At 33.8% G+C, this 25,359-nt stretch overlaps 1 protein-coding gene across 1 annotated transcript in view; it reads right to left on the reverse strand.

Moving 5' to 3' along the window:
* Nucleotides 1–14,397: 14,397 nt before the first annotated feature.
* LOC101891746 (putative sodium-coupled neutral amino acid transporter 11) overlaps nt 14,398–25,359 on the reverse strand; it is a 48,747-nt gene continuing 37,785 nt past the window's right edge. The window contains exons 7-9 of the mRNA XM_059120191.1: nt 16,195–16,307; nt 15,893–16,084; nt 14,398–15,831 (exon numbers count right to left, since the gene is read on the reverse strand). Of these exons, the coding sequence (XP_058976174.1) occupies nt 15,586–15,831; nt 15,893–16,084; nt 16,195–16,307 (551 nt within the window). The 3' untranslated portion in view covers nt 14,398–15,585. The remainder of the gene's footprint in view (nt 15,832–15,892; nt 16,085–16,194; nt 16,308–25,359) is intronic.

The following is a 25,359-nucleotide window of genomic DNA, read 5'->3' on the forward strand; positions in this document are numbered from 1 at the left end:
GGATTTTAAGACAATTCCATTGAAAAATGTGGCTAAAATTATCAAAATATCGAATATCTGGAGGTGCCGTTATGTGGGGGATATACTATATCGTGGACCTATATAGCCCATCTTTACCCTTGACGTGCCCACTGACAGATATGTGCATAATTTTAGAAACTATCGTTTTGGCTCTAGCGTGAATTCAACATCATAGGAAATTTCTCGTCTTAGAATTGTATGCTGAACGAGAATATATATATATACCTTTTTGGGTCTAAAATTATTATTTCGATGTGTTACAATCGGAATGACGAACTTTATATACCCTCCATACTATGTATGGTGGAGGGCTTAAACATATGAAGTTTGGTAGTGTTAATCTGCATTACATGATTAGAGCTGATTACTTGGAAGGCGTCATTTAGCTCAATACCAGTGATACAACATCAACTAGCTCTTAGAACTTTGCGTGTCACCCTAGTACTGTTTATATCCACAAGATTCCATTAAATTCTAATTATTTGACGGATAATTAAAACACAACCACCAGGAAATATATATTAAGATTTCTTTCTTTAATTGTTCATCAATTATGATTTCTTTTTTTCTTTAGTTAATTAAATTACAATAACATGCCGCTACTTATAACATACATTGATATATGATAAATATATGTATATTTCTTATGTATATAGAATGTACTCTGTTTAGTATATAATATCATGTAATAATTTGTAATATTTCTTTCATTTTTCTTTTTTCATTTTAATTTGCTTTTGCTATCATCATAAGTTTAATTAATGTTTTTTTCTTCCGTTCTTTGGTTTTGTTCTTTGTTTGTTTTTTTTTTTTTTGTATTTCTGGGGTTTAGTTGAGTGTAGTTTTTCATTGGACTCATGGCATTTGTTGTACTTAATAATAGTTTCTTTTGTCATATACATATATGTATAATTAATTTTGCTATATAGCTTATATTTATTCTTAATAATTTGTCCAAATAAATTTCTCATAAATTGTTGTGTGTATAGTTGTTTGTGTTTGTTTTTTTTTTTGTATTTTTTTTATAATTTAAAGTAGTTTTGCATGTTCTTGTTGAAAGAATTTCCCTAAATAGTATTTTCTTTTAGTTTAATATATCGGTAAGTAGTTTGGTAGTTGTTAGTTCTGCTTTTAGTTTAGCGAATGCCTAAATTATATAGAAAATTATGAGTTATAAAAAGTGCACTATATAAAAATTCGTTTGTGTTCAAAGATTACTAACCAAACATTGATTATCATTTGAAATGTTGAGCGTTTTGTTTAAGAGAGAAATGAAATAATTGTTAATATTCTACAACACATCGTTTTCTAAACTGTGATAATCAGCTAGTGACTATTCCAAACTGCACGCAGAAAAATACACGTTCGAAATATGTTCGGATCCAAGTATGTATATATTTGGGGCTGCTTGCAAACGAATATATATTTGGATGCAAACATATTATGCTTGGGTCGTATGGTCGTATCGTTTGTATCATCCTTAAATATATGTCGTAGACCTAATAAAGTATATATATTCATAATCAGCATAAAATTCTAAGTCGATTTAACGATGTCCGTCAGTCTGTCTGTCCGTCTATCTGTCTGTTGAAATCACGATACAGCCAAGGTAGATGTACTAGGTAATCACATCAGCCCAGCTGACGGCACCATTAAATGTCAAAACAAATTGTTGTAATGAAGAATTCGCCCTAAATGAATGTAACAACAAATTTGTTTATGTTGTCTTCCCTAAAAGTACCTTTTTATAATATTACAAATAATTTAAGAGCAAGTTAAGAGTGAAACCAGTAAAAACCAGTAAGGAAAGCTCAAAAGTCGGGCGGGGCCGACTATATGATACCCTACACCACTATGCATATTTAGTAGAGCTCTCGTAAAAAGGTTTATACAGAGCATTTCAGAGCTCTATGAGATATTTGGTACAAAATCAAAATCTATCTAATTCTATCGTGCATTTTACGAACTATAGCTATATCTGAACCGATTTTCACCAAGTTTGATGTATTTGATTCTATGCTGAATTCGGTCAGATTTGCCAAAACCCAGGACATTTGGGCTGATATTGGACATTTGGTGCGCAATCAACACGAAATTGGATGAAGATATATATAGGAGGTATATCCAAATCTGAACCGATATTTGTAAAACTGAAAAAGAAGATATTTCTTGGCTGCATCTGATACCAAATATTATTCTTGTATCGTACATTTTTCGAATTTGAGGGACTTAAAGTACAAATCGGATGAAAGGTATATATAGGAGCTATAGCTGTATCCGACCGATTTTCACTAAATTTGATGTACCAATATTAGCCATTTGCTGCACATTTAATCCGAAATCGGATGAAGATATATTTGGGAGCTATAGCTATATCTGAAACGACTTTTACTAAAATTGGTGTCCTTGCTTCTAGGCTGAATTTGGCCAGATATGCCAAAATTCATGCCATTTCGGTTTATATTGGCGATTTGTTGCACAATTAACTCGAAATCGAATGAAGATACATATGGGTGCTATATCCAAATCTGAACAGATTTTGAGAAAATTAAAAGCGACTACTTTTGGGCTTTATCTGATATCTGGTACCAAATATCATTCCTGTGAAGAGTATGCTATGCTATACTATATCCAAATCTGAACAGATAATTATAAAATCAAAATCGACTATTTTTGGGCTTTATCTGATATCTGGTACCAAATATCATTCCTGTGAAGAGTATATTACGAATGTAAGGGACTTAAAGAGCAAATCGGATGAAACATATATATGGAGCTAGAGCTATATCTGAACCGATTTTTACTAAAATGTGTGCGCTTGCAATTTTTCGGTTTCGGTCGGATTTGCCAAAATTCATGCCATTTGGGCTGATATTGGCCATTTGATGCACAATTAACACGAAATCGGATGAAGATATATATGGGAGGCATATCCAAATCGGAACAGATTTTAATAAAATTAAAATCAACTATTTTTGGGCTTTATCTGATAACTGGTACCAAATATCATTTCTGTGGAGTGCATATTACGAATGTGAGGGATTTAAAGACGAAATCGGATGAAACATATATATGGGAGCTATAGCTATATCTGAACCGATTTTTACTAAAATTGGTGTACTTGCTTCTAAGCTGGTTTCGGTCGGATTTGCCAAAATTGATGCTATTACGGCCATTTGGTGGTCAATAACCCGAAATCGGATGAAGATATATATGGGAGCTATATCCAAATCTGAACCGATTTCGATAAAATTTAAAACAGCTATTCCTGTGCTCCATCTAATACCTGGTACCAAATATCACGGTTGTGGAGTGAACATTACGAATGTAAGGGACTAAAACACTAAATCGGATGAAACATATATATGCTTGCTATATCTATATCTGAACCGATTTTCACTAAATTTGATATACTTGCTTCTAGGCTGAATTTGGTCCGATGTACTAAAATTCAGTCCATTTGGGCTTATATCGGCCATTTGGAGCACAATTAACCCGAAATCGGATGAAGATATATATGGGAGCTATATCCAAATCTGAACCGATTTTCTCCAAATTTGTTGTATTTACTTTAAGGCTAATCTCGGTCACATGTGCCAAAATTCGGGCCATTTGGGCTGATATTGGCCATTTGGTGGTCAATTAACCCGAAATCGGATGAAGATATATATGGGAGCTATATCCAAATCTGAACCGATTTCGATAAAATTTAAAACAGCTATTTCTGTGCTCCATCTAATACCTGGTACCAAATATCACGGTTGTGGAGTGCATAGTAGGAATGTGAGGGACTTAAAGATCAAATCGGATGAAAGATATATATGGGAGCTATAGCTATATCTGAACCGATTTTCTCCAAATTTGATATACTTGCTTCTAGGCCGAACCCGGTTGGGTGTGCCAAAATTCAGGTAATTTGGACTGATAGTGGACATTTGGTGCTCATTTAACCCGAAATCGGATGAAGATATATATGGGAGCTATATCTAAATTTGATCCGATTCTCACCAATTTCAATAGGGTTCGTCCTTGGGCCAAAAAAAAATTGTTTGGAAAATTTCATCTCAATCGGATAATAAATGCGACCTGCATTTTGTTCACAAGAATACATGGACAGACGGACGGACGGACGGACGGACGGACAGACGGACGGACATGCATAAATCGACTCAGAAAGTGATTCTATGAAGGTTCTCAAAAGTAACTATGGGTCTATCTCGTTTCCTTCTCCATGTTACAAACAAATGCACAAAGACATAATACCCTTACCACTATGTGGTGTAGGGTATAAAAATAAAAGAAAATGAAGGAAGGAGGTTAGAATGGAGTGTCTTGGAGTTTCTTGGTTTAAAAAATATCGCAATACGACAATTAATACTTATTTTACTCTTATTTGTTTTACAATAAAAACTTTTATTGCGACGTTCGTTTATGACGAGAGGCACACAAAATAAAATGTAAACAAACACCTCGTTTCTGATTGGTTGAAACAAATTTGCCGCAACCTTTAAATATCATGGCGAATCTATGTTTTTCGCCTTAGATGCCAATTTTGACATTTGAGGGGACCACAAAAGTTGCTTTGTTGTAGCAATTCGCCGATGCGATTACCTGTTAGATCTACCTTGGATACAGCCCACATTATTTGACGTAGAGCGCCCAAAATTTAGTAGAGCAATTTGTATTGTGTCTAGAATGGTTGCTATTGAAAATGAGATATATCGGCCCGCGTTTTGATATAGTCCCCATATAATGGTACCTCCCGATATTCGTATTTTGATGATTTATGCCACATTTTTTCACGGATTTGTCTGAAAATTGGTATTTGTAGGTCATAACGGGTCCCAGTTCGTGTGGCGAGACAGTGCATGTATAGGTCCACGCTCTGGTATAGCCCCCATATAACGGTACCTCCCGATATTCGGTATTTTAATGGTTTTTGCCACATTTTTTCACGGATTTGTCTGAAAATTGGTATTTGTAGGTCATAACGGGTCCCAGTTCGTGTGTCGAGACAGTGCATGTATAGGTCCACGCTTTGGTATAGCCCTCATATAACTGTATCTCCCGATATTCGGTATTTTAATGGTTTTTGCCACATTTTTCACTGATTTGTCTAAAATTGGTATTTTTAGGTCATAATGGGTTCCTTTGGCGAAACACTGTATTTTGATGATTTTTGGCACATTTTCCCATGAATTTTTCTAAAAGTTGGTATATGTGGGTAATAATGGGCTCTAATGTTTCCTTTACCCTAAGGTGGAGGGTATTTAAGGTTTGGCCTGGCCTAACTTAATTTTTTTACGTGTTTATGTTAGAATATATTTTTTAACGGATGAGAGAACATTTTTGTGATACAGAGCGTAACAATAGCGCTCTCACACATTTTATAACAAAGGGCTGTTTGTATAGTCCGGCAGAAGAAGCAAAAGCGACGACAAGGGGTGAAAACTTTGTTTCTGCTGCGCGGGTAAACACTTATGTTTTGTTACTTGTTGATGCTGTTGCGTGGAGAATGATGAAAATGTTTATAATTGCGGTTGTAAGATTTAGAGAATTTTCTAAAAGAATTTTAGTTTTATTTAATTCTTTGGTTCCTCGTCTATTGAGCTTACGATCTCATCACTTGGATAAAAAAGTTTTTTTTTTTGTCATAGAAGTTATTTTTAAAATTACTTCTGGGGAGAATATCCCAGACAAAAAACAAGGGAACTGATGAGGATTGATGGCTCTTTCCGAAACCTAGGTATTCCCTGCCTTACCCCATGGTAAACATTACCATCGTTCTCCACTAATAAACAAACGTTGTTTTTATAAAAACAACAATAAAAGAATTAAGCCCGACCATTTTGCAACAACAAAATACTATGGTATCCCGAACAAACAAGCCAACACTGTTCCATATATATTAAATAAATATACTTTGTATTGAAATACATATATGCTTACATCCAAACATATATATACTTGTATCCACGCATAACTTCACCTGAATCCAAACATATACATACACTTGCATCTAAGCATATATTTACTTGAAGTACCCAAAATTTGTTTGGAAACATATGTTAGAGAGGCATTTTTTTTCCTCCATGTGGATTCCCTCTTTTATTTATCTTTACTTCCATTCAGTATTCATGCATCACGAATATTTTAATTATCTTTATCATTCAAGTATTTGTTTCCTGAATCGAATCGTGGAATCGTTTAGCTTCACAATTAGAGGTAACATGCTAATATCGAACCTAGGATATATACATCTCAAATCATACATTTAGTTTTTATATATTTTTTTTTTAATTTTAAACCAGTAAAGAAATGCCAAGAGTCGGGCGGGACAAGTTTATGATACCCTACACTACTTTGCATATTTGTGCAGAGCTATCCACAACAAGTAAACCTTTTATGGGGAATGAGAATTAAATCATACCAACTTTCATAGTTTTTGAATGCCTTTAAAGCAGCTATAATGTAAATCTGAAAGCAACTAATATATGTATTCTAGATCACCATAAATTTCTATTTAGATTTAGCGATGTCCGCCCGTCCGTGGAAATCACTCAAGGTTCGGAACGAAATGAAGAAAGTTGATCAAATGTAACTCAGATGTCTTTTAGGTCTGCAGGACTTTTGGCATTGAAAATGGTCTATACAGGTCCACGTTTTGATATGGGTCCAGTGTGACCAGATCTAAAATAGTGTTGCAGCTAAAACAGCATAAAAATAATGCTAAAAAATACCAAATAAAAAAATTAAAATGCCAAAAAATAATGCTAAATATAAATACCCTGCAACACTATGTGTTGGGGGTATTAAAAGTTTAATTGGGCCAAAAATTATGTAACACTTCGAAATTTTGGCTTCCCACATAGGAAAGTGAATATCGATCTTCCAATCTCGCTAAGCTGAACCGAACTACCTATGTTAATTTGCAATCACGCTACAGGTCACAATTATAAACCAATCGACGCGGAATTTAGCATGGAGCTAGAGCTTAAGACTGGGCAGAAGCTTTCCAATTTGGGTGGTCATCGGATAATATTGGGCGGGTGAAATAGACCATAAGTTTTGTGTTAAAAAAAAAAAATAATTTTTCCATTAAACTGCGAATATTTTTAATCCCGGCGAAATTACAAATAGACGAAAAGGTAAATTCTGACCGTTACGTAAATGTCGATAGTGAAGATATCGGATATATATAGGTATATATATCTGCTAAAATGCTGATATTTTCATTTTGACTTACAATATTGAATTTTACATTTTGTAATATTTTTGCTCCTTACAACACTATATAGCGAGAACATTATAAGCAGGGCACAATTATGGCCCGATTCTCACGAAATGTTGGATGGAGGTGGGGCTAGTGTCAGAATAAAATCCTGATATTTTTGGAGATGATCGCAAAATATTCGGGGGTTCAAATGGACCAAAAACTGAAAGTTTTCTGACACGTTATAATTATCATCCGATATTTAGGAAATTTAAAGTGGGAGCTCGGTATCGGCCCTGCCAAGCATTTTGGATGGCCATCGGATAACAGTTAGCGGTTAAAATGGGCCCCAATTTTTGTGGGAAAAAATACCAAAATGTCTATTCTATCGAAATGCTGAAAGTAAATTCCAGGCGAATTAAGAAGTACACGAATAGCGCACTTCTGATCTTTTTTACAACAATTCATATAGAGAAACCTTGATTTACAAATATTGTTCTGAATAGCCATTAGCATAACTCTCTTTTCTTAAGCTTTAATATAGGGCAAATTCTATAAGAATGTGCATTACTTCGGTCCAAACCATGAAATTTTTTAGAGATGACATGTTTTTGAAAAAAGAATTTGCTTCCAGATCCATGAAGCTTATTCCAAAGGAGGACCAATAAGGTCCATCATCTGTTTTTAAATTTACTTTAAAATGTTAAACTAATAATTTCAAAAAGCTAAAAAAAGGCTAAAGGCTAAATGAAAATTTTGTTGCTAAATACAAAAAATAAATGCTAAATTTAGCTGCTGAAATGACCACACTGTATAGGTCCGATTTAAAGACAACTGTGAATTGGGAGTATGTGTTTCCAATATGTAAGAAACATATTGCAGAGAATTGTGTATATAGGTCCAAGTTTTGATATAGACCCCATATAACTGTGCCTCCAGATATTCGGTATTTTCGTTTAAAACTTAAAATTTGATGTTCCTAATGGGGACAACATCTCTATATTCGATATTTTAGTGATTTTAGCAGTATATTTCAACGGCATTTTATACCACCCACAATTTTATGGAGGGTATATTAACTTTGTCATTCCGTTTGTAACTCCTCGAAATATTTATAATAGACCCCACAAAGTATACAGGGTTGTCCATACTCGACGGACCCATCTGGCAACGCCATAACTTTTGACAGAGATGTCACATCGCTTAATGATATACCGCGTTTGAAGCGTCAGTCCAAGCAGATTTTTACCATGAACCAATACACACGAAATAGTTGAAATTTACATTCAACAGAAGAGTCAATTGTGAAAACTCAACGTGCTTTTAAAACATTAAAAAATGTGAGAAGTGCGCCTTCTTTCTTATCCGAAGAGGCCATATACAAGTCGACCAAGGCGATCGGCCGAGAATATCACTGCCGTACGAGCCAGTGTTGAGAGGTCCCCAAGAACATCCCAAAAACGCCGTTCTCAGCAGTTGGGCATGGCTCGGTCCACTTTACAACGGATTATTCGCATTGATTTGCATTTGTTCCCGTACAAAATTCAATTGACGCAAAGAATGTTGCCTGCGGACAAGCCTCGTCGATTGGAATGGGCCCAAAGAGTCATGGGTCCGTCGAATTTTGCATACATGCATAGTTTACCAGTAGGCAGGTCAAGTTTGTTAATGTAAATTTTCGTATAGCCCCCATATAACGGTACCTCCCGATATTCGGCATTTTATTGATTTTAGGGACATTATTTACTGGAATTATTTCATATTTAAAGTTCATAATGGGTACTACAGTTTATGACAAACAATTTTTGTATGCAGCTCCACGGCTTCGTATATCCCATATATAATGGTACCTTCCGATATTCGGTATTTTTATGATTTGTGCGACATTTTTCGCCAGAATTGTAACAAATTTCGTATTTGAAGTACGTAATGGACACTACAGAATATGTCAAAAAATTCGTATGTAGGTTCACGTTTTCGTATATCCCCTATATAACGGTACATTTGGTATTTTAATGATTTAAGCGACATTATTCACCGGAATTGTTTGATATTTGAAGTTCGTAATGGGTACTACGGCCTATGACAAAAAATTTCGTAAGCAGGTCCACGTCTTGGTATAATCTACATATAACAGCTTTCATTCATCCGGAAGTTTTTTTGAAAAATTTCGAGTTCCTTTAAATGGTGGAGGGTCTTAAAAGTACGGCCCGGACGAAGTTAGCTTCCGTTTTTTTTTTTTTTTTTTTTTTTTTTTTTTTTTTTTTTGTTTTTGGAAACTTGCAGATTGCTTCCAACCGTGAGGGCAGGGCCGAACTTACATCCTTTTTAATTGTTTTAATTCTAGTTTATTTTTCTACTTAATTTTCCTTTTTTTGGTCTTGAATGGAAATGAAGTTTTGTCAGTCCAATACTTCTTACATCTTTCCCCAAAAAAAACATTATATATGTCACGTAACGTACATATGTTCAAATATTTGTGTCAGATCGGTATACTTCTTCGAAATGCGAAATAATATCTTCCTTTCTTATGTTGGTCCAATCCTTCCGCTTTCATCCCTTCTGGACTGTTTTGTAAATCGACTTTCTTAAATACCCTTTGATTTTGTTCTTGAAAGAAGGAACTGAAGTTTCCTGCCAAATAATCATAAACAAGTAAATAGTTTAGTATTTGGATGTGCCGTAGAATATACAATATTTTATAATTATGAATGAATATTTCGTATTTAAAAAATGTACAAAAATTTTCTGATATGTTTTTGTTAAGCTCACTTTACATAAAAAAATTTAATATTGATAGAAAAATTTAAAGATTGTTTTGTGTTGCTTCCCAATTATTTGTGTATAGGTGTTGTATATTTTACAAATTAAAAAACTACAAAAGTTGTATTTAATATATTTTGGCCCTTAGTAGAGATTTACGTAAAAACGAATTGGCAATAGAAAAATAGAACGCGAAGTTCGTAAGATTGATCTTAACTGTTTTTCTTATAGCATGACAAAAAAAATTAATTACATAATTTTAAGCCAGGCATAAATGTTTGGAAAAGTAAAGTATAAAACTCATTATGTGAAATTAGGTTTAATTTAAATATTTGTGTTATAGAAAAATCTTTGTTTTCCTCATTCATCTTCATTCCCTACAATCTCTAACCATATAAAGCTTGTCAATCCTTTGTTTGTATGGATTGTTTGCACATCCATAGCAACTATTCATTTCTTTACAAATTAGGAACTGTTGTTTACACATCAAATAATCCATGTCCTTCTGCACTTGTATCTGCTTCAGCTTTGTCAATTAATGGTGGTGGTTTGGATTTTGCAAAAGTTATTCATTGTAAATATTTAATGCAGTTTGTCTTTGCATTTGTTTTGATTTGTTCTTTGTTTGATTACATTTACATTTTATTCAAAGAAAATCTAAATAATCATAATTTTCTCTTTTGTTTTATATATATATATATTTTACAAATATACTGGTATTTTGAGTTTGTTTTTGGTCATATAGTTTGTCTGTGTATGTATGCATGTCTCTCTGTTTGGTTTCTGGTGAAGTTTCTTTTGTACATTGTCTGTTTTAATTCAACATCTTAAATGTATGCATGTATGTTCCTAATATGTTTTTGTCATATTATTGCAAGAAATTTTGTGTATGTCTGTGTAAATTCCATTTAATATAATGAGAGAAAAAATGTGATAGATAAATATGAATTTATGTGAATATTTTTTAATAAATTTCATTTCAAGTGGATTTCTACATTATTTTTGTCTGGATTCTAAAACTAATATTTTATCAATTTAAATGATGTCTTTTTCGTATTTGTTTTTCGTTGCTAAATAATATAATAAGGTTATAATGCTGCTTTGATTTGTTTTTATAGAAAAATATTTTCCCCTCTATGACAGTTTCAATTTACCAGAGTTTTTGACAAAAAAAATCACAGAATGATATGAGTAGATTTTGAATTTTTATACCCTCCACCAATATTCGGTATTTTAACGGTTGTTGTCACATTTCTTCTAATGTTTCCTTTACCCTAAGGTGGAGGGAATTAAAAGTTTGGTCCGGCCGAACTTAATGTTTTTTACTAGTTAAATATAACCTGTAAACCAGTAAAGAAAGCCTTAAAGTCGGGCGGGGCCGACTTTATGATACCCTACACCACTTTGCTAATTTAGTAGAGCTCCACATAACAAATAAAAGTTTTTATGGGAGAATTCAAACATACACGCTATGATTATAATTATAATTTAAAGTTCAAAGGACTAAATATGCCGAAGCATTTGTATCTTTTAAATTCGGAATTGTATTGCCCATTTGGTGCACAATTAATTTGAAATCGGATAAAGATATATATGGGAGCTATATCCAAATCGGAACCGATCTCGATAAAATTTGGCAAAGATATTTCTGAGCTGTATTTGATATATTTCCCTGAATATCGTTGTTACGGAGTGCATACTACGGCTGTGGGTAACAAATATGACAAATCGGATGAACAATATATATGGGAGCTATAGCTACATCTGAACCGATCTTCACCAAGTTTGACATACTACCTTCTAGACCCGATTCAGTCGTAAGTGCCAAATTCCATCCCATTTGGACAAATATTAGACGTTTGGTGCACAATAAAAGGCAAATCGGACGAAGTTATATATGGGAGCTATATCCAAATCTGAACCGATCCCGATAAAATTTAGCAAATGTATTTCTGAGCTGCATTTGATATATTTCCCCAAATATTGTTGTTGCAGAGTGCATATTACGGCGGCGGTGGACAAAAATAACAAATCGGATGAACAATATATATGGGAGCTATAGCTATATCTGAACCGATTTCAATCAAATTTGGCATACATATTTTCAGACCTAATTTGGGTGTATATGCAAAATTCCATACAATTCGGGCTGATATTACACGTTTGGTGCACAATAAAAGGCAAATCGGACGAAGATATATATGGGAGCTATATCTAAATTTGGACCGATTATTTCCAATTTCAATAGGGTTCGTCCTTGGGCCAAACAAAGGATCTGTGCAAAATTTCATCTGGATCGGGCAATAAATGCGACCTGTACTTGGTTTACAAAAATACATGGACAGACGGACGGACGGACAGACGGACGGACGGACAGACGGACGGACGGACATGCATAAATCGACTCAGAATGTGATTCTATGCAGATCATCAAAAGGAACTATGGGTCTATCTCGTTTCCTTCTGCCTGTTACAAACAAATGCACAAAGACATAATACCCTGACCACCTTGTGGTGTAGGGTATAAAAAAGATAATCTTCAGGCGGGACTGACTACGTGATATCAATTTTTCTATAGCCTCTACCCTATAGTAGTGGGTCGAAATATTCGTCGGAGAATCCATGAGGTATATCGTCCATGTCATGCTTAAGTGTTCCATATAATGTTTTTGTCTTTTTTAGATACATAGTTTTACACAACTCTCTATCATATTTTTTCCTTCACTATGCATACTATGAAGGTTATATTAAGTTTATCATGCTGTTTGTAATGCATAAAAATAGTAATTTTTGACCCATCGTAGGATTCTAATTCTTGCCGATGGTATGATTCTAATTCGATTTAGCCTGCCGTCTGTCCTTCTGTTGTAATCACTCCAGACTCCAAACGGCATGTGAAAGAAATCTATGATTTAGTTATAGGATTTGAGTTGTTTTTGTCTGCAAGCATGTCAAGTTCGAAGATGAGCTTCATAACGTTTTTATATAGCACCCACCATAAATCCCTATATTCGGCATTTTTACGATTTTAGACACCCTTTTTAACGCAACAGTTTAAAATCTGGAATTTAGACTTCATAACGGGTTTTACATCGTGTGGCAGAATATTATACATATAAAGGCCCTTATACATATAAAGGTACCTCCCCATGAAGAATGGATTTTTTCTTGTGGCAGAACATTGTCTATACAGGTCGTATAGCCTTCACATAATTGTACATCCCGATTTCTGCTATTTTGACGATTTGAGCCATATTTTCTAACGGAATAAATTAAAATTCGGTATTTGAATTTCATAACAGTTTCTGTGTTGGAATATTGGGTATGTAGGTCCACGTTTTCCAATAACCCCATATAACGGCCCAAAATTATTCCAGTGACAGCTCATTATATTCTATTATGTCTAGGATGGTTGGTATTGAAAATGAGATATATTGGTCCACGTTCTGGTATAGTCCCCATATAACGGTACCTCCCGATATTCGGAATTTTGATGGTTTTTGCCACATTTTTTCACTCATTTGTCTAAAAATTTGTATTTGTGGGTCATAAAGGGTCCTAGTTCGTGCGACGAAACATTATATGTATAGGTCTACGTTTTGGTATAGTCCCCATATAACGGTACCTCCCGATATTAGGTATTTTGATGATTTATGCCACATTTTTTCACGGATTTGTCTGAAAATTGGTATTTGTAGGTGATAACGGGTCCCTGTACGTGTGGCAAAACATAGCATGTATAGGTTCCCGTTTTGGTATAGCCCCCATATAAAGGTACCTCCCGATATTCGGTAGTTTGATTATTTTTGCCAATTTTTTTCACGGATTCCAGCTCCGATAGCGAAACATTGCATGTATGGGTCCACGAAAACGTGGATCTGCATAAGTATTTTTTTGTTGTCATAGATTGTAGTAACGATTCCTGAACTTCAAATGATGAATTCAGAAACAAAATTTAAAACAATTCTGGTAAATTTGCCGCAAAAAAAATAATGAAAATACCTGATATATGGGCGCTATACTAAAACGTCGACCTATTTAGACAATTCTATTCTAGGGTGTAAAGTACTCACAAGGAACTCCTTGTGTGGATTTTAAGACAATTCCATAAAAAATTTGGCTGAAATCATCAAAAGACCGAATATCGGGGGGTACCGTTGTATGGGGGGTATACGATATTGTGGACCTATATAGAAAATATACTTTGTATATATTTCGAGGAGTTACAAACGGAATGTCAAAGTTAACATACCCAACATTGAAGGATGGGGGGGGGGGGGGGGGGGGGAGGTTGTAGAAATTTTTAAAAAAAAATTATAATACATAAGAAATAATAAAAAAAAATATTTTGTACTTGGTTGGTCTATCAGTTCTTTAAAAAATGTCTCTTAAAGAAAAATATCAGTAAAGAAATCTTAAAGTCGGCGGGGCTTCCATCATACACGCTATGATTATAATTATAATTTAAAGTTCAAAGGACTAAATATGCCGAAACATTTGTATATTTTAAATTCGGACTTGTATTGCCCATTTGGTGGACATTTAATTTGAAAACGGATAAAAATATGTATGGGAGCTATATCCAAATCTGAACCGATCTCGATAAAATTTATCAAATGTATTTCTGTGCTTTATTTGATATATTTCCCTGAATATCGTTGTTATGGAGTGCATATTACGGCTGCGGAGGAGAAAAATAACAAATCGGATGAACAATATATATGGGGGCTATAGCTGTATCTGAATCGATTTCGATCAAATTTTCCATACTATTCGGACTGATATTACACGTTTGGTGCACAATAAAAAAGCAAATCGGACGACGATATGTATGGGAGCTATATTTAAATTTGGACCGATTATCTCCAATTTCAATAGGGTTCGTCCTTGTACCAAACAAATGATTTATGCAAAATTTCATCTGGGTAGGGCAATAAATGCCAACTGTACTTTGTTTACAAAAAAATACATGGACATACGAACAGACGGACATGCATAAATCGGCACAGAATGTGATTCTATGCAGATCATCAAAAGGAACTATGGGTCTATCTCGTTTCCTTTTGCCTGTTACAAACAAATGCACAAATACATAATACCCTGACCACCTTGTGGTGTTGGGTATAATTATGCACAAAAATTACAAGTAATAATGCAACAATTCTGTTTTAAAATATCTTCTTAAAAACATATTTTGCTCAAATATTTTGCCAACAAGTCTGGTAAACGAAAGTTTTAACAAATTTCAAATTGCCACCTTCCATTGTAAATATATATGTACGAATCTTGCTCTCTTACGAACTATACCTTTTTTTGTCAGTTTGATAGAATTGCTATATAATTTGATTTGTGAGTATTTGTTTATATATACTTAAAAATATAACACTTTTCATATGGATGTATTGGTTGCTTTGTTCGATTTTGTTCTTTCACTTTTTTTGTTCGATATATTGCAGTTTTAACAAGTTGCTAATAAATAATGTATGAGATACTCTACTAACAATAATAATACTCTCTTCTTGTGTGTGTGTGTGTGTGTGTGTGGGGGGTCGGTTAGTGGGAGGGAGTTTTCGCTTTTCATGCTTAATCTAATTTGCTATGGTAGCATTATCACTTAATGTATTCTGCTTGCAATAGCCCATCACAATGTCGGCGCGACAGTCTTCGCTGAGACTTGGCAGGAGTACCGCAGCACCCAAAATAGTAACTAGAGCACCAAAAATCACCAGACCCAGGGCAGGTAACTTTTCACGGCTGGTCAAGGGGTTTGGATCCAGCTGGATGAATGCCAAGCCGGGTAAGATATAGGCCAGAGGTATGGCTGCCAGAAGGCCCTACGGAAAAGGTAAAATTATTTTCAATTTTTATTTTTAATTCATTTCGAATTCAATTTACATTCAATTCCAACACTGAACCCAAACATTCCGTCATGGGTGATATGACAAAAGCACTAAAGACAATGGCCAGTGTTATGTTACGTGAATACTCATCTGTCTCGGCTCCCTTTTCTCTCTTCGGATCCTTTTCCGTTGTCAACTCGCTGATGGGTTCCTTCAACACAAACCTGTGGACCATGGCTCTTACAATCTATAAAACACACAAAGATTAGTAGGAAAACACCTTCTCAAGGATCTTGTTGGAACAAAGGACATAATTTGAAATTAATTATTTTTTGTTCTTGTTACTTTCATTTATACCTCTCTTGAGACAAAACATTCAATAGGAAAAGTTAATAATATCGATATAGAGAAGAGTACACGTGAGAAATTCATCAGGTCATCATTCCAGCAGTAGTTTTCAAGTAAATCACCTTGAAACAATTAAATTAAATTTTCAATTCAATTTCGATTACATGGAAATAATTACAAACTTATCTACAAAACAAATTACGACATTTATGTTGTGTAGAGTTTTGTACACAAAGGAGAAGAAGAAGAAGAATTGAGAGAGATAGAGTGTGTGCCAAAAATTTATCACAAGCAACAAAGTTTTGAAATTGAGTGATGTCGGTGCTGGATAGAGATTGTGGAAGACACAAATGTTTTTAAGAGGTCTTTGTACAGAGTTAGTGGAGGTGTTTTGAGAAAATAGTTGTGCTCTTCATCTAGAATAAGTGCAAAGGTGAGATATATTAATACATACATGTGTACATACATTTTTTCAATTAATAATAATAATTTTAACATTAATATTGTAATATATTAAGTTTTATAATATTTCCGTTTTGGTCTAAGTAGATTATTGTGAACTCAATGAGTAATATCTGACATACATTCGAGGATGATGGTGGTCAAATTTTGAATAATTAAATATCATAATACTTTATTATATATTTTTTTAGAATTGCAAAAGAATAAGGAATTTTAAGTGTTTTCTTGAAATACTGCCAGGATAATTAAATTATTTTTTACTAAACTTTAAATACCTTGCACCCGACCAGACTGAACTTAAAATACATATGTACATACATATATATCATCTTGACATGAAAAACTTGGTTATATTCGTTATCCCTCAATTTTTGAAACTCCTGTACACAGAGGCTATACAGGGTGAGATGAAAAAACCAACTTCAGACTCCTGTCATATCTAAGCCACTCGTCCGACAGCTCTTAAAATTATTCCAGTGATAGCTCATTATATTGTACACAAGCGTACAAAAGCATTTTGGTGAGAATTTTCCAGAAAATATTTTGATGCTATTTCCCTTCACCTTGAAGGAAGGATATATATATATATATATATATATATATATATATATATATAGACATATATATATGTATATATATATATATATATATATATATATATATATATATATATATATATATATATATATATATATATATATATATATATATATATTCATAATCAGCATACAATTCTAAGTCGATTTAACGATGTCCGTTTGTCTCTCTGTCTGTTGAAATCTCGATAGAGCGTCAACATTTTGGAGAAAATGTGTATAGTGTCCAGAATTGTCGGTATTGAAAAGGAGATAAATCGGTCCAACCGTTTTGGTATAGTCCCCATATAACGGTACCTTCTCATATTCGGTATTTTGATGATTTTTGCCACATTTTTTCACTGATTTGAAAATTGGTATTTGTAGGTCATAATGGGTTCTAGCTTCAGTGGCGAAACATTATATATATAGGCCCATCTTTTGGTATAGCTCCCATATAACCGTACCTCCCAATATTCGGTGTTTTGATGATTTTTGTCACATTTTTTCACGGATTTTTCTAAAAATTGGTATTTGTAGTTATAATGGGTTTTAGATCGTGTGGCGAAACATTGAATTTTTTTTATCGACCCCATACAACGGTACCTCCCGATATTCGGTACTTTGATAGTTTTTGTCACATTTTTTCACTGATTTGTCTAAAAGATGGTATTTGTTGGTCATAATGGGTTCTAGCTTCAGTGGCGAAGCATTGTATGTATAGGTCCACGTTTTGGTATAGCCTCATATAACGGTACCTCCAGATATTCGATATTTTGATGATTTTTGCTACATTTCTTCGCGGATTTGTCTAAAAATGGGCATTTCTGGGTTCTAATGGGTTCTAGCTCCGTTGGTAAAATATTGTTTGTATAGGTCCACCTTTTCGTATGACCTCACATAGCGGACCCTATGTTCGGTATTTTGATGATTTTTGCCACATTTCTTCGCGCATTTGTCTACAAATTGATATCAGTGGGTCATAATGGGTTCTTATGTTTCATATACCCTAAGGTGGAGGGTATTAAAAGTTCGGCTCGGCCAAACTTAATGTTTTTACTTGTTTGCTTTCATTCAATGAAAATAAAAAAAAAAAATTATGGCGTTTGACTTTGTTGCAGTTTTTTTTTTTATCTCACTCTATACTTGAAATCGACCGAAATATATATATATATATATATATATATATATATATATATATATATATATATATATATATATATATATATATATATATATATATATATATATATATATATATATGGGAGCCACGCCCAAACCTCAACCGATTTCAATATAAATTGGCAAACTTTTTTTTGATACCAAATTTCGCCTCTCTTTCCCAATTTTATTGGAAGCGGACACACAAATTGCGTTGGTTGCATCAAATATGTAAAATCGCCCGAAAATAAATTTGGGTGCTGTATCCAAATCTGAACCGATTTGAATGGAATTTGACAAATTTATTTTTTTACCAAATTTAATCAGTTATATGTGAAATTGGCCGAAAATATTTATGGAAGCCATATTACCAAACCTCAACCGATTTCAATATAATTTGACTAATGTATGTTTGTTTCAAATTCTGTTACACATTCCAAAGTAGGAGACTATATCTGTAATCGATCAATAGATATGTGCAAATTAAATCTAATATTTTGGGATGTAGCCTATGTTACTTTCAGGCGATGTTGTAGTATACTTGGAATTTTTCAGGAAAAGCGGTTTTCGAGTCCATAAATTGCAAACAAACAAACATACAATAATTTTCCTCTTTCATAGATATAGATATAAATTTTATCGAGAATCGTTTGATCTAATTCTGACAAATTGGGATATGCCAAGTTTGAAAAAATAGGAAACTTATTTAACAATTGCGCAAGCTATTATTATGAACTTTTGTGGGAAGGTACATGTGCCGAATTTTTGATATACGCAACACTTTTTTTCCACATTTCCGAAATTTCTTCATCCAAAAACCGATGGAGGAAATGCCAATATATTGAAATGTGCTAAAATTGAAAAAAAATCGGTCGTTAATTTCATATAGTACTACAGTTATTGTTATTTTTTACCTTTTGTGGGGGTGATAATATTTTATATAACAACATATTAATGCTCTTTTAGTCCTCCAGAAAAATACCTTATAAGATCACGAATATGGGAACATTTTACCCCTATGGAGAAGTATATTAAGTTCGTCATTCCGTTTGTAACACCTCGAAATATACATTTTAAACCCCACAAAGTATATATATTCTTGATCAGCATAAAATTCTATGTCGATTAAGCGTTGTCCGTCCGTCTGTAGAAATTACTCTAGCTTCCGAACGATTGATGTAGATTGATAAAATTTTACCCAAATGTATATTATGTCTGCAGGACTTTTGTTATTGAAAATGGGCGATGTAGGTCCACGTTTTGGTATAGCCCTTATATAACGGTACCTCCTGATATTCGGTATTTTAATGATTTAAGCAATATTATTCATCGGAATTCTTTCAAATTTGGTATTTGATGTTCGTAATGCCGATGCAGAAAATTGTCTGTGCAGGACCACGTCTTCGTATAACCCCCATATAACGGTACCTCCCGAAATTCGCTATTTTGTTGATTTTAGCGACATAATTCCCCGGAATTGTTTTTATACCCTACACCACAAGGTGGTCAGGGTATTATGTCTTTGTGCATTTGTTTATAGCAGGCAAAAGGAAACGAGATAGACCTATAGTTCCTTTTGATGATCTGATCTGTCTAGAAGCTAGTATGTCAAATTTGGTGAAGATCGGTTCAGATATAGGTATAGCTCCCATATATCCTGTTCATCCGATTTGTTGTATTTGTTACCCACAGCCGTAATATGCACTCCATAACAACGATATTCAGGGAAATATATCAAATACAGCTCAGAAATATCTTTGCCAAATTTTATCGAGATCGGTTTCGATTTCGATATAGCTCCCATATATATCTTTATCCGATTTCAAATTAATTGTGCACCAAATGGGCAATACAAGTCCGAATTTAAAAGATACAAATGCTTCGGTATATTTAGTCTTTCGAACTTTAAATGATCATCATAGCGTGTATTATTGAATTCTCCCATAAAAACTTTTAATTGTTATACGGAGCTCTACTAAATTAGCAAAGTGGTGTAGGGTATCATAAAGTCGGCCGACTTTAAGACTTTCTTTACTGGTTTTTAAGTTTAGCATTTGAATATTGTAATGGCTTATGACAAAAGTAACCTATGCAGGTTTTTTCGGTATTTTTAGATTTTAACAGAATATTTAACGGATTTTATTGTTTTTGAGAATTGCGAAATTCGTTTTAAATGGTGGAGGGTATTCAAAGTTCGCCCCGGTCGAACTTACAGCTTTTTTACTTGTTTATAGACAAAAGTGAAGGACGGGTTATCGAGTTAAAGTAGAAGTCTTTGTCCATTTTTAAATTATCTGAAGATTTTGTACGATCATTCGAAAATTGTGCATTATTTAATGTTTCTTTTAAATGTCACGAACCATATACTTTAAATATCAATTTTATATAAAAGGCAACTAGCGCACACACGCTTAACAGATAAGAACAGTTTGACACAGAAACCACAATAACGTCTTGTGGGAAACCTCAAATCGTTCACACATAAATTACAATCAAATTGCTTATTCTTTCAAAACTGTGAAAAAAAAGAAACAGAAACCAAAATTATGTGTATATTGTAGACACCGCATAGTTTTATTTGAGGTTCAAACTGATAAGAGCAATATAAAATGCGTGTGTGTTTCACCGAGGAAATTTAAAAATATGAATTTATTTTATTTTTTTTTTTTTTTTAAATCAATTTTGTGAGAGTTGAGAGGAACATAAGAAAATATATCTATACGCTAAAATAAAAAAAATTATTGCATACCTGGTAGTAGAAAACACTTTGATTTTTTTTTTTTTTTTTTTTGTGAAAAATGTTAGTAGATTATATTCAGTAGATTATAAAAGTGAAGCTACAAATAGAAGAAACTTCCATAAGCGTTTTGAAAGTTTACATCGCTAAGTAACCTGAATAGAAACTTCCATACTCTTGAAAATTTTTATACCATCCACAATTCTAAGGAGGGTACATTAACTTTGTCATTCCGTTTGTAACTCCCCGGAATACTCCTGATAGACCCTACAGAATTATATAATTATTCGATACACATACAAAAAAAAAAAACCAGTAAGGAAAGCTCAAAAGTCGGGCGGGGCCGACTATATGATACCCAACACCACTATGCATATTTAGTAGAGCTCTCGTAAAAAGGTTTATACAGGGCATTTCAGAGCTCTATGAGATATTTGGTACAAAATTAAAATCTATCTAATTATATCGTACATTTTACGAACTATAGCTATCTCTGAACTGGGTTTCTCCAAATTTGACGTATTAGCTTCTAGACTGAATTCGGTTTTATGTACGAAAATTCATGCCATTTGGGCTGATATTGGCCATTTGATCCACAATTAACACGAAATCGGATGAAGATATATATGGGAGCTATAACTATATCTGAACCGATTTTTACTAAAATTGGTGTACTTGCTTCTAAGCTGGTTTCGGTCGGATTTGCCAAAATTGATGCTATTACGGCCATTTGGTGGTCAATCACCCGAAATCGGATGAAGATATATATGGGAGCTATATCCAAATCTGAACCGATTTCGGTAAAATTTAAAACAGGTATTCCTGTGCTCCATCTAATTCCTGGTACCAAATATCACGGTTGTGGAGTGAATATTACGAATGTAAGGGGACTAAAACACTAAATCGGATGAAACATATATATGGTTGCTATATCTATATCTGAACCGATTTTCACTAAATTTGACATACTTGCTTCTAGGCTGAATTTGGTCCGATGTACTAAAATTCAGTCCATTTGGAGTTATATCGGCCATTTGGTGCACAATTAACCCGAAATCGGATGAAGATATATATGGGAGCTATATCAAAATCTGAACCGATTTCGATAAAATTACAAACAGCTATTTCTGGGCTGTATCTTATATCTGGTACCAAATATCATTCTTGTGCACTGATAGTGGACATTTGGTGCACATTTAACCCGAAATCGGATGAAGATATATATGGGAGCTATATCTAAATTTGATCCGATTCTCACCAATTTCAATAGGGTTCGTCCTTGGGCCAAAAAAAAAATTGTTTGGAAAATTTCATCTCAATCGGATAATAAATGCGACCTGCATTTTGTTCACAAGAATACATGGACAGGCGGACGGATGGACGGACAGACGGACTGACATGCATAAATCGACTCAGAAAGTGACTCTATGAAGGTTCTCAAAAGTAACTATGGGTCTATCTCGTTTCCTTCTCCATGTTACAAACAAATGCACAAAGACATAATACCCTTACCACTATGTGGTGTAGGGTATAAAAAAACTGTGGGTAGGTATATACGTTGCTAGAATACCAAAAGATAAAATGTAATTCAGGTAACTTCAATGCCTCCACCTTTTTCTACCATGTGTGAAAGCTGGGATTTTCCTTATAATGGGACAAAAAATGGACCAAAGGAGCTTTCTTTTAATTCATTTTTTCCTGAAGTGATCCGAAGCCCTTACTTAGTTTCAAAGCTCTGTATTTAATTTTGCGAAATATTTGCAGAAACATTAGGTCATACAACTAGTCCCTTACATTTTAATTTTACTTGGTGGTATTATAAGTTTAATAGGGCCAACAATTATGTAACACCTCGATATATTTGTTTTCCACATAGGAAAGTATATATGGATTTTCCTATCTTGCCGAACTAAGTCGACCTAGCATTGTATGTCCGTCCGTCCGTCTGTCTATGTTAATTTCTTATCACTCTACAGGGCGCAATTATGGCCCGATCTTCACGAAATTTAGAATGGAGATGGAGCTAGAGTCAGAAAAGAAATATTTTTGTTTCACATATATATTGACTTATTTAACCGCTATGGATTTATGGATTGGAATTTATGCTGTGAATCATCAAAATCAGTCCAGCCGTTCGTGAGTTATAGGCGTAGTAACTAACACAACTTTATTTTTTATATATATTTATATACAGGGTGAGATAAAAAAACTGCAACAACGTCAAATGCCATAATTTTTACAACTTTTTTTTAAATTTATTGATTGAAAGCAAAAATGTCGGAAATAGCATCAAATTTTAGAATAAGTTTAAATTTGTTCGAATTGGTCACCTTTCGCACGAATTATGGCTTCCAAACGGCCAATGAAACAGTCAGACGCTACCCGAATGTTGCTCTGCGGTATTTTGGCCCATTCCTGGCGAAGCGCTTGCTTGAGGTGATCGACACTTTGGAATTTTTAAATGCCAACTTTGCTTTCCAAAATACTCCAGATACAGTAGTCCAACGGATTGGTGTCCGGAGATTTTGGTGGGGAATGAGGAACCTCATTTTGTAACCATTTTTGGGTGACGCGTGCTGAAAATTTGTTCGCGATAATATCCGGCATTTATTCTGATGCCACGGTCAATAAATACGAGCGGAGAGCGACCATCGGCTGTTATGGCGGCCCACACCATCACCATGGCCATCGCTAGATTTCGAGTGGCCAATCAAAGGTGCACATATTCAGCTGTCCTCTTTGGCAAGTAAACACGGTAATTTTGTTTGTTTACAAACTGCTGGACAACGAATGTTTTCTCATCGGAGAAAACCAAATTCGGCAGGTCATCCCTTTCGGCCAAGCGAAACAACCCTTTAGCTCTTTTGAGTCTATTTTCTTTGTGTTACGGTGTAAGTTATGGTAATATTTGTCGAATGGGATATAACGATATGTTCAACTCACGAGCCATTTTTTGGCCACTGCTACGCGATTTCGTTCAAATCGCTTCTTTAATTTTCGAAACATTTGACGTCGGGCTACTCTACTAGTATCACGGTATGAGCGATGGTACACAAAAGATTTATTCACATTTAAATGCAGGAGTGCTCTAATGATAGCCAATTGTGGTTTTCCAGCCAAATATAAAGAAGTCACATCACGCTTGAATTCCATCACGAATAACTTTTTTCCGGAAAATTCTCACCAAAATGCTTGTGAACCCTTGTAAACAATATAATGAGCTGTCACTGGAATAGTCTCAACAGCTGTCGGAAAAGTGGCTTAGAAATGACAGCAGTTGAAGTTGATTATAGTTTTTTCATCTCACCCTGAGTAGATTAGTGTATTTTAGTCCAAAATATTTTTTACTTTGGCACTTTCCTTAAAAATTGAAGCATTGCAGGAGATTATGACTTAAAATTGAAACGTGTTCAATTAGCAGTGAAAATGACACACATTATAAAATAAAATTTATCAAAAAATTAGAAAATATACCCCTTTTTTTGATATTTTGATTTTTTCTTGATACATCAAGAAATAGAGATTTACTTTTGGAGATGGCTTACAGTAAAATTGGCTTAAGAATATTTTTGTCTTTCGCACCATCCTTCTAAAATCAAGATTTGTGGAAGAATTTTGCTTAAATTCACATGGAAGTGAATATTCACGAATATTCACGAATTTCTGTCGTTCACGCAACATTTAAGCTTTTGATGTTTTTTATGGCAAATAATTTTGTAGAATTTTTTGACTTACTACAATCCTGTTTAAACAAAAAAAGGATTCAAAATCATCAAAAAATTAATCGGAATAATCTTCATATTACTTGCGCCTTCTAATCAGGTTACTTTTTGATGTAAAATATCAAGGGGAAGTTATACATGTCTCCAATTTACAAGATTCGAATTATCTTTTAGAAATGCATTACTTTCTCATAAACAGGCTGTTGTAAAGATAACCAGTACTTCAATGACTCTTAACTATCACAATTAAATGCAAGTTCTTCGTACTTATTATACAAAACTCTAAATATTTTCCCCTTCTATGATATCATTATATTTGAAAACCATTTTAATAATAATAAATAATTTCCGAAGAAATCTCAAACGCTCTGAGGTTAAATATTTCAACAAATTATTTCCTTCCAATTAATTAAATTGTGCGTGTAGTAAGATTGCTTAAGCAAAAAAAGAGTGTGTGTGTGGGAAAATTGCTTATAGTGCTGGTATTTAGAAGAATACATAAATTAAATATTCTCAG

Source organism: Musca domestica, unplaced genomic scaffold, assembly GCF_030504385.1.
Source record: "Musca domestica strain aabys unplaced genomic scaffold, Musca_domestica.polishedcontigs.V.1.1 16, whole genome shotgun sequence".
NCBI classification, from domain to species: Eukaryota; Metazoa; Arthropoda; class Insecta; order Diptera; family Muscidae; genus Musca; species Musca domestica.